Source organism: Sarcophilus harrisii, chromosome 2 (genome assembly GCF_902635505.1).
Source record: "Sarcophilus harrisii chromosome 2, mSarHar1.11, whole genome shotgun sequence".
Classification (NCBI taxonomy): domain Eukaryota; kingdom Metazoa; phylum Chordata; class Mammalia; order Dasyuromorphia; family Dasyuridae; genus Sarcophilus; species Sarcophilus harrisii.
The window spans coordinates 326024553-326038498 of NC_045427.1; the positions used below are offsets into that span (position 1 = coordinate 326024553).

Here is a 13946-nt window from a genome sequence, read left to right on the forward strand (position 1 = left end):
CTCTCTGTACCTCAATTTTCTCATGTATAAAAGAAGAGAATTGAACTAGATAGCCTCTTAGGTCCCTTCCAACTCTATGATTCTAAGAAATGACAGACAAGACAAATTCTGAGGAATACGACAACTTAAATTACGTGATGCAGAATAAAACAAAACAATCATAACAATGAAAAGATAGATGACCTAAAATCAACTGTAATGATCAATTTTTATCCCATATAACAGATCCTTAAAATGATGAAATACTTTCCTCTTAGAGGTAGAAGACTATTGCTTCATACTGGGCCATATACTATCAGAAAGAGTTGCTGTATTAGTTAGTTAATTATTTTTGTTATAAGAGAAGATTTAAGGAGAAATCAAGGATTACATATATATCCAAAACAGTTGGCATAAAAATATAGGTCATCAATAAAACACTTTTTAAGAGGTAGGCTTTGGTTAACACAATTATGCCATATTCCAAGTGGAACAATGCATCAGAATAACAGCAAATAAAACAAGTCATTTTTAATTTTTTTTTTTTTACTCTGCTTATACTATAGTTACACAGGAATTGGCAGAATTTCTTCCATAATGGAGGGGAAAGTCTTCTTCCATAGGACTGAGACTAGCCATGCAAGAAAAAATATGTGATGCTATTCACATGATACTAAATTGAAGCACCATGGTGACAAAAGCAGAGGTTGAAAGTAGAACAAAACAATGGCTGTGTATGTAGGAGTCAGGCTACATATCACTATGAATCACTGCTATTTTCAAAGGAATGTTTTTCAAATATGATTAGAGCATTAAACACCACAACTCTGCTTACATATATAGACCAAGAAGGGGAAAAATATCAATAGGTCCTAGTTCTACAGGTTCCTGGGCCAATCAATTACCACTAAAGTAGTGATAAGTCCTACAAATGACTGATATAATCATGATCTCTCCAAATAATCCCAATAACTTAATATCAACTAGTGGAATTCTTGGGCTATAACAAATAGCCCCATTACAAAAAGAACCTGGATGCCATGTATTATAAGAAAACTACAAGACCAAGGTCTCAAAGAAGACAATAGAATCACAAAGGGCTATTCAAACAGAAGATCTTCATCTTTCTCTTCAGCCAACAGATTAGCAGGCTCCAACACTTCTCCAGCTGCTTTCCGTAACTCCAATTCTTTTTCTGTTTTCTCTTTGAGAACCTTCTTCTTTTCCTGTATTTTCTTTAACCTGGAGAGTAAGAAGAATTTTTCTAGAAGCTATTCAACACCAAACATTATTGCTGCCAACAACCTGCTTTCTACTACTCCCTTCCCCTCATTTTCTAACAAGAATGATAAACACATACTGAAATAATTCTAGAATACTATTTTAATTAGATCATATAAGTCTAGTCTTTTTTTGTGTGTTAAAACCCCTTTAGCAACATGGAGAAACCAATGGACTCCTCATAAAATTTTAAAATAAACACAACAAAGTAAATTTAGTAAATACACTGAAGTAAAAATGTATATTTTCTTCCATCTAAGTTCATGGTTAAGAATATTTGCCCTAAATATTATAGTTCTAAAAGCATCCAATAATGGCAACGATCCACTACAAAAACATCTACATTGTCAAAGAAAAGTTCTTGGCATTCTCAAAGCCTCTCCTCCGTCAACAAAGCTTCCTTGACTGCTCCAGCAGTCCCTGTCTTCCTCTTCTCAAATTTCCTACAGAACTGACATTTCATTATATGTACTGTATTGTTCAAGAATTGCTTTAAGTATCTTATCTTCCCTTCCTATTCCCTGTAACACATAGTACTTTTCCCAGAATACAGATGATAACAACATCCCCTTCATTTCAGTGATTTAAAGTGACATAGTTACTTGTGAGAAAGCATTTTCACCTTTTACCAATGACAAAACCATAGGTTTTAAGGCTGTAAAGGCCCCCAGAGGTCTTTTTTTTTTTTTTTTCAACTACCTAATTTTCCAATTGGGCTAAGAGAGGTTCAATGACTAGCTCAAGGCCATATATACAACAAATACAAGAACCAGGATATGAAGGCTGAGCTGCAGTTCCAAACCTATCCCTACCTCTCCTAGGAACCCATTCAGGTTACAAGAAGAGACTATGTCTAAGGAAGTACATCAACCTTTCAAAGTAAAAGTTCTACTGAAAGGGCTAAAAGGTAGCAAATATATCTTGTTAGTAGTAGTAATGTCCCCAATTCATTGAGTGCCAAGCCCAACAAACCTATAAAATTCTTCACGTTCTCGTTCATCCAGTTCTGTGATGATGTAAGTAAGTGTACGTTCAATACGGGGAATGATCACTAGAGTAATAAAAGATATAATAAGACATAAAAAGGCATAATCTTCACAGGTTTTCTCAATAAAATATTGGTGTTATGTTATAATAATTCATATAAAAGAGGTTAAAAAGATAAATCCATTCCAACACTAAGGTTCATGGAAATCACTTTTCTTTTGAGGGTATCAGTTCACTCATTTGAAAATATGAATATTTGCTCTTTCCCTACCTAGAAAAGACCTAGGAAAATTCAAGAAACATTAAAGCTTTGAGTTCCTTAAATAAAAGGCCATGTAAAGACCAAGCAATCAAATAAGAAAAGTTGAAATTTAATTCTAGAAAACAAAGTGACTTAAGTGTCCATATCCACTGATTCCATGGCTAGGCACATATCTTAAGGTCAATGACAAAAAAGCTTTCCCCCAAAATATTTACAGCAGTACCTTTTCTAAGAAACAAAGTTGATGCCTGTTGACTGAAAATAGTTTTTAAAAATGAAATATTACTGTGATATAAGTGAGTATCATGAAAATAAATATCACAAACATAGAATAATATGGGAAGTGCGGTAAGGAGAATCAAGATATGCACATTGTAAAGAACTAAACACAAAACACCTTATAAACTCTTTCTGTATATAGAATGGGTTCCAATATTGTTTCTTATGTAAACTACTTCTTCTATAGCTGCTCATACTCACCATGTTCAATGGCATTCACCCGTCTGTTTGTTATTTTAATGGCCTCATCCAGTGTAACAAATGATGTCTAAGACAAGGAAACAAATTAAAAATAGGTAAATTTTTTCTCAAAATCAATATAATCAACTCATCTGGCTCAATCTCCAAATGATGGAACAAATTTTTTGGAAGCAAATCTATTTCTTGAGATGTTCTTAAAGTGTGAATTTCTAATAGAAATTGGGGTCCTATCCAATTGTTAACATTATTCCACTTTTACTCTGAATAATTTACCTCTAAAATTAAATCATTTCAACTATGTCAATTAAGCATGTTAAGAAAAGATACAGATAACTAAAAGGAATAATGGTAAAGGGATATGTACACATATTAGTAAGAAAAGTCTTTTTGGAATTAAAAAAAATTATTGTGGTCTTTTAGATGCCACTATCCTATGTTTAACATATGAAGCCTTATAAATTATATCAGTAAAATACTTTTATAACAAAAAATATTAGAGAGGACACCTGACAAGTCATTTCATCTTAAATTAGCAAATCTTAGATTTACTATTTACTTAGGTTCTCAGAATGTTAAAGTACCATATCTTTGATGGTATTTTGGTTCAAGATTCAACATCTAGAAACTGAACTTGTTTAGTCTTCCTAACATTTGTACTGACCTGCAGGGATGCTAGTTCCACTAGCAGCTCCACTGCTTTAGCATAATTTCTCTTCAGTTTGGCCAGTTGTTCCCCACCTCTGGCCAAACCAGTCAATTCATAACCTGAAATAATGAGTGAAAAAGCATTACTAAAAAATGTAAAATCAATACTTTTCTTCTTATTACTATCCTAAGAAGAGTAAATATCTTAACTATCAAAAGGCTGAAACAGCATTCAGCCATTTAACAAACTACAATGTGACCAAATCAAAAAGCTTGTATTCAAGAGAGAAATGGGGTTTTCTTTCAATTCCAAGGAATGTAACAGCAAATTAAGAGGACTGATGTCTTAGCTTTTTGTAAATTACCTTGTTCATATTTTACATAATAGGTACTTATAATTTGATGAAGTAAACATTTAAGTTTTCTCTCCCCTTAACATTTACAACACAAGGTGATAGCTCAATAACACTTAAAATTTTCTGTGGCAGGAACCATTATAAAAATAAAGATAGAATGGTTATCTCCAAGGAGTTCCATCCTATAATTTGCTCGATAACTATGTTTATTTTAGAAGAATCAGAATTATCCAACTGTACAGTATGCAGGCAACAAAAGACAAATAATTTACTACTTACTGTCAGCCCCTTCTTGATAATGTTCAAATACTGGCAAGGTGACACCTATAAATATAAGTTTGTTAACATTTAAAAAATAATTCAGGAAAAATAATGTAATTATCTTCACTTGGAATCTTCTCAAAAATCATGGGAGTGGGTGTTTCAACTAGCCAGTTTCTACTAAAATTTTCCCCTTTCATAAATATTCATAGCACTTTCACCTTCCAAAAGTAAAAAACTCTTCTAGTTTCTAATGGAATGGCCATATCAGTTAAAGTAGACGAGACATTCTCCTTTACTTTATTGAATGCTGGTAGAAATTAATCTAGTTCTGAGTATAACTAAAGTCTGGTTGGCAAGCAGTTCAACTGAGTAATTTTTATCATGCCTTTAGAGATTTCTAAAAGTATAAGAAGTCTTACCTGCGACATTATCTTTCTTTGCTCTAATCTTCACTTGGGCTTTGTTCACATTCTGAATAACAGTGGTACTACAGAACAACAACAAAAAGATATTAAATTTTTTTTAAAAAATTGCTATATTTTAATGAGAAAAATTAAACTAAAGAACTATAGTTCTAATTCTTGTACTATATTAAATTGTGAATGAGAGAAAGAAGAGTACAGATTGGGGCTTAACATTAATTACTGATTAACAATAGTCAGAAGAATGAAGCCAAATCTTTCCTTCTGCCAAGGGAGAGTTTCCAAGAATAGATTATTTTTTAATAAAAAACAACAACCCCTCTCCCCCCATCCCAAAAACTAAAACAAATAGTAATTTGGGAAATAAAATTAATATTGTGTGTCTATAATTATGTCACAGAATCTAAAATATTTTCACTTACGTAGGAGATGTATCTATATGAAATATACTCTGATGCTACATATATTATTTTGGTAGAAAAATTTTCTCGCAAGATTTGGTCATTAAGAAACCAATTTTAAAATGCCTTATAGTTCTATCCTGAATCTTATCCGAATAAAACACTGTAAATTTTGTTAAGACAGGCAATAGGAATTAGTAAAATTCCCAAATCCCTTATAACAATTGTTATATAATAAACCCTTATCCCTTTTTCATTCTATACTTCTATTCAACTTTATTCATTCAATTCTCAGGATATCATCTGTTCTAAAAGTCAGTATTGAGTAGCTATCCTGTTAGAGCTATTTACTGAATTGCAAAAATTAAATTACAGAGTATTATTTAGCATGATAGTATGCTAACACCAAAAGAAATTTAGTTATTTTTTAGGCCAAATTGCCTAGATGAGAAAACAGGCTTGTCACCAGCCAATTAAAGGCAGAGCCAGGATGCAAACATAAGCCTCTCTCTTAACAATCTCATAGGTCTACCTTCAGAATACCAGCCTATTCACAAAATCCAGGTTTACTCCAAATTACTATCAGATTGTGGTTCTAGAAAGCCTCACACTACTTATTTTTAACTTAATATATTCTGTAGATTATCTCACCTAAAGTCACCAGCAGTGAATTTGGCTTCAGCCAGTGAGAAAGCAGCTTCTCGCATCACTTCACCCATCAACATTTTGGTCTGTCAAAAATACAAATCAAACATGAACAAAAGTAAGTTGCTTATAGGATTTAGTTTATGATAAGATTAGAGCAAAAAGGGACTTTAGGGGTCGTCACTTAGTTCAGATTGAGGCCAGGAGCTGGTAATTTGTTTAGGTAGCACACTGGCAATGATCACAGTGACACAGTAAAGAATTTAACCAATGTCTGATTTAACATCGAGTCACTGGTTTTTTCTACACGATGCCATGCTACTAGCTTGGTGCTCTATAATGCTATGCATTCTGTGTCATATAATAACATCAGGGCCAAAATATTTATTCTCATTTTAGCTTCGGATGCTTGGTTTATATCACCAAAATTATCAGAGAAAAATAAAAAATTTAAAAATTGTTTTACTGTTACATTTTTACATCATAGTAATTTCCTATTAAAGCTCTCCAGGTTAAAAGCTATTGTCAATAGCTGACACAGCTATTATATTTGATAGTGTATACTAAATTCTATATCCACAGTCCCTACTGTTTTACTGAAATGAGGTAGAAGCATGAATTTTATGAACAACCAATTTTCAAATTTAACCATATGAATGGAAAATGGGAATACATAAGGATAAATGATTTCCACAGATGCTTTTGAAATTTGATATTTCAATACTCTTTTCTCAAACAATTCCCCAGTAATTAAAAAGCGAAAATTCATCTTTAATGTTCTTTCCCTTTACTCTTATGAAAAGTAAGATGTTCAAGTTAGGAAATAAGAAGATTAAAGATAAATTGAAGCATACTGAATCCTCATAATCTTCTAAAAACAAATTCCTGATTAAGAGCAAAACCCATCCTACCTCAATGATCTTCCTTAAGATCTGCCGAAATCGAAGAGTCAAAGCATCAGATTTTTTCTTTAGGAGGTTTCGTCCTGTTTGTGCTCCTTTTAATCGAGCTTTCATAATGGTCTGTGCCCTAATTCCAGTAGAAAGTCAGTTAAACAACATTTTAAATATTATTTAAGAGAACAAGATCAGGCACAAACATTTCCCATATAAATTGGCAAAATTACATCCTAGCCCACTTTGATGTCATGGTATCTAAATAAGGTTGCTAGGCAGACACTCTACATCTTGTGTGTGCAAGTTTAATTGACTTTTCTAATTCTATAGGTCCATATTTCTAATAAGATGCTAAGAATGCTATGCAGCTAGCCTGTAAGCATGCCATATTTAAAATGGGAAAAAGACTAAATTTGAATTGAAAATACTCGAGTTCTTGCATCTGCAATTAGTTCTGCGCAGTTGTAATAGAATGTAAATAAGAGTCTGTTTTTTAATGCCAGCCTACTTTAAATGAAAACATTCTGTTTAATAAATTATGTTTTCTATGCAAAATTTTCAACTGCATAAGGATATTTCTAAAATCACTCTACAGGATGCTTGAAGATTTTTGGTTAGGACTCTGAATATCAAACATAATATACTTAATTTTAAGATTCTAAAGAAATGTGATATACTATTATAAGAGCTAATAGATATTTAATATGAAGATGTCTAATTAAGAAGCTAAAATTATACGGCATTTTCCATCCCATTCTTCTCCTCAAAACTTAATATTAATTTAAAAGAAAATAATACCAAAATTTATTTTAATTCTGCTATCATTTAAAGGAGAAATTTTTATTATTAAAGTTATTAACATGTAAGATTAGTAATCAATTATACAACCTAAGGACTCAAATTGTTTCATGTGAGAAGTTATACCTGTTTAGCAAGTCATTTCCCTTCTCCAGCCTCAGTTTCCTCATCTGTAAAGTTAGGGGACTACATAAAATGGCCTCATTTATAAAGTAAGGGAGTTGAACTAGATGACCTCTAAGGTACCTTCTAACTTATAAATCAATGATCCTAAGCTGCTGCATGTGACATAAATATTGAAATCCAAAATATATTAATTTTTTTCCTCTACTGCTTTTCAAAAAACAAACAAACAGAAATACTATTGGAATCATTATTAGCTTTAATGAGAACAGTAACCAGTATAATCAATGACACTGAGAGGAAAATGTCACAGACTAAGTTCTTGAGTAAATAAGAAAAATGTGAACCTTATAAACAGAGGTGAGAAGCACCCAGGAGATTGACTTCTTTATGTCATAAAGAGAATAATTCAAGGTGTCTTTAAAGTTTGTTTCTTTTAACAGAATTAATAATCATCTCCAACTTTATAAAATGGACTAGCTCAACACTAGGTCCTGCCAACCAGGACTGGTTCCATTTCTTGCCTGAGCAGGAGTTAATCATCTGTGTGTGTACAATTCACTAACCACCCTGTTTATATTCACAATCAAAACTATTCCAAACATGAGTTCACCTTTTGATACAAGAAACTACAAAGCTGCCTTACAATCTTTGTTGAAAGAATATCTTAATATAGATAGTCTAGCAAAATTCTTTTTTCTCCAAATTCTAAAGTAGTTTGTTTACTGGAGGCTATTAACCAAGATAGACAAGAGATTCCAGGAGAAATTAGTGTCAGATGTTATTAAGGGCAAAGATAAAGAAAAGCAATTTTTAGCACTACAAGAGACAAAAATCTGACTTCAGGGGAATTATGAGGTAATGGAAGGCGGAAGTGTTTGTAACTTAATGGGCACCAAATACTGAAGAAAAGAGAGAGATCAAAGTGAAATATACTAGAAAACTTTTTGCTTTCCAAAGTTCCAAATTCTAGGAATTTCTCCAGTCAACATTTTAAAAGTACAAAACATAAGATTGTTGTAGTTGTACATTGAATCAATATATAGCTATCCAGTTATCAAGAGGAGTCAAGTTACTCGGAAGAAATTCTATTAGAACTTCTTAAAAGCAAAACATAGTTTTGCCAAAAGCTTAAAAAAGATTTCAAGACACCTAAGTTTTTATTATTTCTCTTCAAACACAGCCTGCCTCTTTAAGCACAGGACCTTACTTTGAACTGAATTCCTTCTTTACAAGTGTGTACAGGTTAGGATAGTATAGTGAAAATAACACAAGATCTGAGTTTTTGGATTGAACTCTAAACTTTGCCAATAAATGGCTGGAAAGTCATTAAACTTTTTAAGGGGATAATAATAATAATATCAACTTCTCAGGATTGTTGTGAAGATCAAATGTGTTGATATTTGTTAAAAATGATATTAAAATAAACAACACTCCACATAGTACCTGAATACATAACTGGCACCAATAAATGCTAATTATGATTATTTTTATCTGCAAAATAGGTGGCCCTAAAGTCCACTCTAACTCTTAAGTATCATTCATAGATGCTTTACTTATAATACTAAGAGCATCACAAGACTTTAATATTTTAACAGATTCTTTTTCACAACACAATACAATGATTAAGAACGGCTTATATCTATTTGTATGTTTTTTATATATAATCTCATAAGAAATCTGTGAGGAAGGTATCAGAGAAGTATTCCCTATCTTTCAGATGGAGAAATCGAGGCTCAGAAAAATGACCTGCTCATTTTATCTAGTAGTTTAAATGGAATTTGAATTCAGATATCTATTGACTGTAACACTTCAGCAACTTTCCCATTACTTTCAATTTTGTTAATGAATTACAAATGTGTATATTGGTTCTTTATTCTGAGTAGCCCAGATTTTCAAAATGAAATCTCTCAATTTCACAGCAATTTACACCCACTTTTAACTGTGGCCTTCAGCTCATATGATGATGGCTTTATTTCCAGTTGAATCAAAGACATCTGACTATCTGACAAAATGTCTGCTGCTAGTCCATGGAAAAATTAATGTGCCAGATTACTCCCTGTTTTTTTTCTCATCAGCAATTCCATATGCATATCCATCATGCAGAAATGTCCACAACTACACCACTAACTAATCTAAAACTGGAGAAGCCTACTTTCATGCCACAATACCCTCCCCCTCCTTTTCCTTAATAGTATTTTATTTTTCCAAATACAACATTCATTTTTTGTAAGACTTTGTGTACCCAATTTTTCTCCTTCTTTCCCTTACTTCTGCTCTTCCCAGGATGTAGGTTAAACATGTGCAATCCTTTAAAACATATTTTCATATTTGTCATATTGCACAAGAAGCATCAGATCAAGAAAAAAGCAAACGAACAACAAAAAAGTGAAAATACTTATGTTTTGACTCATATTCAGTCTCCGTATTTCTTTTTCTGGACATGGATAGCATTTTCCACCCCAAATTTATTGGAATTGTTTTGAATCACATTTCATGCTACAAATTTTAAAAATGTAGATACCTTGGAAACTAAAGAAACAACTACATCCAATCTAGTTCTAATTACAAAGAGAAGGGTGATCAAGAGTGTAATTTTTTTCTAACAAAAAACTGCACATTTTTAAAGTGCAGTGTATTATTCTGGCCTTTAAGGGGGCTTCATTTTCTGACTTTTAAAACTTGCTTAAGAAAGCTTTCCAAAATTACTATTTTTCTTTTTTCATATGCACTTAAGTATTGATCAAATGTCATCTCATCCCACCCCCCAAAAGCAGAAAATTATATTACAGTTGTAAGATCACTTGTCTCAGAATGAAGAATCCCGTTTCACTTAGAATACATGATATTGAGCAAGTCACTACTCTGATCTTTTGTCTTCTAATCTATAAAATGAGCTCGACTATTTAGCCTCTGCAATACTTTTCAGTACTAATATTCTGTGAAATCAAGCCAGTACTTCTCCATGGTATGGAAAGGGATAAGCAGGGTACTCACCAGAAAATAGTAGTGATAATAAATAATAATGATAAGAGCTAACATCTACATAATGTTTATGATATGCCAAGCACCAGCTAGAGGCTTTACAATTATCTCATGTGAGCCTCACAACATATCCCTTTGAGACACCTGCTATTATTTTAAAGTTGAGGAAACTGAGGTAAACCGGGATAAAGTGGGTCCAAATTTGAACTCAAGTCTTCCTGACACCAAGCTTAGTGTTCTAGTTGTCTAGTTGTCCCAAATTCTAGCTTGGATTCTCTGCAGTAGAGGCCAATATCATAGAGGTGGAAGATCTAGTAGCTTTTATGAATAGGTTAATTCTCATAGTTCCAAAACAAACTTAAAGCCATTTACAAACTGACTTCAACCTGTTCCCAGTTAAGCATTCTAAAATGGCTTTCCTACACAGTTCCTCACACAAAACATTCTTCTGTTCGTGCTAATTTCCCATGTCTAGAACACATTCCCTGCTTATCTCAGGCACTTAAAAATCTTAGATTCTTTAAAGTTAGCAGGAAAAGTTTTTTCTAATTCTCCCTGAAGTAGCCTGTATTTATTTTTTTAATATACAAAGAAGAGCAGCTAGGCATTTTGGATATAGAGAGAATTAACCTCAGAGAAAAAAACCTAGGTTCAAATAATAATAACAACTAACATTTACACAGTATCTATTTATGTGCCCAAAATAGTGATAAACCCTTAACAAATATTATCTCATATGGATCCTCGCTACAATCTTGGAAAGTAGATGCTATTATTATTCCCACAAGAGATAAGCAAACTGAACTTAAATATAGGGTCATAGAGCTAAGTGCGTGTCTAAGGCTAGATTTGTACTCAATGCTTTTTTTGGGGGGGAGGGGATATCCCAGCTAGTAGTCATCTATCCTCTTGGCCCCGATAAATCTTAAGAGTTTAGTAGTACACCTGTCAGACTGGCTAAGATGACAGGAAAAAATAATGATGATTGTTGGAGGGGATGTGGGAAAACTGGGACATTGATTCATTGTTGGTGGAGTTGTGAACGAATCCAACCATTTTGGAGAGTAGTTTGGAACTATGCTCAAAAAGTTATCAAACTGTGCATACCCTTTGATCCAGCAGTGTTACTACTGGGCTTATATCCCAAAGAGATTATAAAGAAGGGAAAGGGACCTGTATGTGCACGAATGTTTGTGGCAGCCCTTTTTGTAGTGGCTAGAAACTGGAAACTGAATGGATGTCCATCAGTTGGAGAATGGCTGAATAAATTGTGGTATATGAAAATTATGGAATATTACTGTTCTGTAAGAAATGACCAACAGGATGATTTCAGAAAGGCCTGGAGAGACTTACACGAACTGATGCTAAGTGAAATGAGCAGGACCAGGAGATCATTATATACTTCAACAACAATACTATATGATGACCAGTTCTGATGGACCAGGCCATCCTCAGCAACGAGATCAACCAAATCATTTCTAATGGAGCAGTAATGAACTGAACTAGCTATGCCCAGAAAAAGAACTCTGGGAGATGACTAAAAACCATTACATTGAATTCCCAATCCCTATATTTATGCACACCTGCATTTTTGATTTCCTTCACAAGCTAATTGTACAATATTTCAGAGTCTGATTCTTTTTGTACAGCAAAATAACGTTTTGGTCATGTATACTTATTGTGTATCTAATTTATATTTTAATATATTTAACATCTACTGGTCATCCTGCCATCTAGGGGAGGGGGTGGGGGGGTAAGAGGTGAAAAATTGGAACAAGAGGTTTGGCAATTGTTAATGCTGTAAAGTTACCCATGTATATATCCTGTACATAAAAGGCTATTAAATTAAAAAAAAAAAAAAAAGAGTTTAGTAGTAATTCAATGAGTGAAATGAAGTCTTGTATGAAACACTAGTTGTGTGGACCTGGGAAAGTGTGTAGGTACTCAGGTACCTTCTGGCACTCACCCCAAACAGCTCTCTGTGACTGTAAACTGCAGTTTAAGTCATTCCAAAGTTCCCACTATCAATAAAATAATTTACACTTTCTCTGTCTGTTTCACCTCATTTTATGTTTAGTACATATTTATGGACCTGCAGCTATTCCCCAATAGAATACAAGCCCCATTCCAAGTTTCAGGGTTTTTTGTTTTTTTTTTGATTGGCCTATAATTTTATCGGAATAAAAATGTCTAACGAAGAAACTCAGAAAAATAGCAGAAGGTCTTCAACTTCATAATCTCAATGCGTTCCCCACACATAGCAGACACCTGATATAAGGAGATTGAGGCTCAGAGAGTAAGCGACCTAGGCAAGACCACAAAATCAGTAAGCAGCTGAATTAGGGCTCGAACTCCAAATCCCGAATTCCTTCCACTACACTTTTACTTTATACCCTTCCTTATACACTATACGTGCCCTTTTTTTTTCTTGACCCTCTGTAAAAAGACCCAGAAAAGGGCGGAAAAAGTTACCTCATCCTTATGGCCTGCTAAGTGAATGGGAATGTTATCGGAGAAATGAAAATAAAGCTTAAGTGATTTACAGAAACAAGTATAAGAGGTTACCATCACCCATCGTTCTTCTCCCTGAGTTTACAAGACCTCGAGAGGCGGGCACGGATTTGGGGAAGCCGGTGGTCCCGAGGACAAGCTTTATGTCCCTACATAGAGGGGACCCGGAACGGGGCGTCTTTCTCCCCCCCTGGATCACATAAGGGGAATGGTATAGAGAGGCAATGCATCTTGGTCTTAGGTTCCCAGGAGAGGACCTTGAAAGCGGCACTGAGATGAGCAGGGAAGAGCTGCTGAGGGAATTGGGGGGGGAGGGGGGGGGCGCGAGGACGCTCAGAACGAGAAGCCCCTTCGCTCATCAATGTCACTCACATTCGCGACGGGAAGATATCGATGCGGTCTTTGCCAGACATCTTGACAAGCGCTGTCCGGTGGCGGGAGCTCGGTCCTCAGGCCTATCACTTCGAGATTCAAAGCCGCCAGTCGCTGCGGGTACACTCCTCCACCTTCTTCTCCTCCTCATACAGTCAGCTGGAAAAGGTCACCTGATCCCCTTCCCCCTCCCTGCCCCCTCGGGCTAAGCGGAAACGGCCTCGGGTAACTCCTTTCCGCTTCCGTCCGCTACTGCCGGGGATGGGGGGGGGGGGGGGGGGGGGGGGGGGAAAGGGGGAAGAGAGAATATTCCCGGATGTTAGTGATCAGTCCGGACACCGCAAAAACAAGACACTTCAAAAGGCTTTGACCCTTCCCTTCTAATTCTCCCCCTCCTCCCGCGGCGAGTGGACTAAGGACAACCTGTGCGATGAAAAGGCGGGGCGAAGAGAGAAAAAAAAGAGAACATCTGCTTCCGCTTCGACTTTCCCCACAGCGCTACCTTACTGTCGGGAAGATTTTGGTAGCAGTTCATTAAT

At 34.7% G+C, this 13946-nt stretch overlaps 1 protein-coding gene across 1 annotated transcript; it reads right to left on the reverse strand.

Moving 5' to 3' along the window:
- Nucleotides 1-487: 487 nt before the first annotated feature.
- Nucleotides 488-13923, reverse strand: ATP6V1D (ATPase H+ transporting V1 subunit D). Its single transcript, XM_031952773.1, has 10 exons — nt 13831-13923; nt 13408-13659; nt 6634-6751; nt 5729-5808; nt 4674-4741; nt 4270-4314; nt 3651-3754; nt 2990-3056; nt 2233-2311; nt 488-1221 (listed from the first exon to the last, which is right to left on the reverse strand). Exons 2-10 carry the CDS (start codon nt 13446-13448, stop codon nt 1080-1082), a joined length of 744 nt encoding a protein of 247 aa, XP_031808633.1. The 5' UTR covers nt 13449-13659; nt 13831-13923; the 3' UTR covers nt 488-1079.
- Between the last annotated feature and the right edge of the window lie 23 nt (nt 13924-13946).

Bases quoted from the DNA above. Each gene is read 5' to 3' on its own strand.
- ATP6V1D (XM_031952773.1), bottom strand. From the start codon at position 13,448: ATGTCTGGCAAAGACCGCATCGATATCTTCCCGTCGCGAAT. The intron at 6,752-13,407 runs GTGAGTGACATT...TACTGGAATTAG, and splicing joins GATATCTTCCCGTCGCGAAT to GGCACAGACCATTATGAAAG. The intron at 5,809-6,633 runs GTAGGATGGGTT...TATTTTTGACAG, and splicing joins TCTTAAGGAAGATCATTGAG to ACCAAAATGTTGATGGGTGA.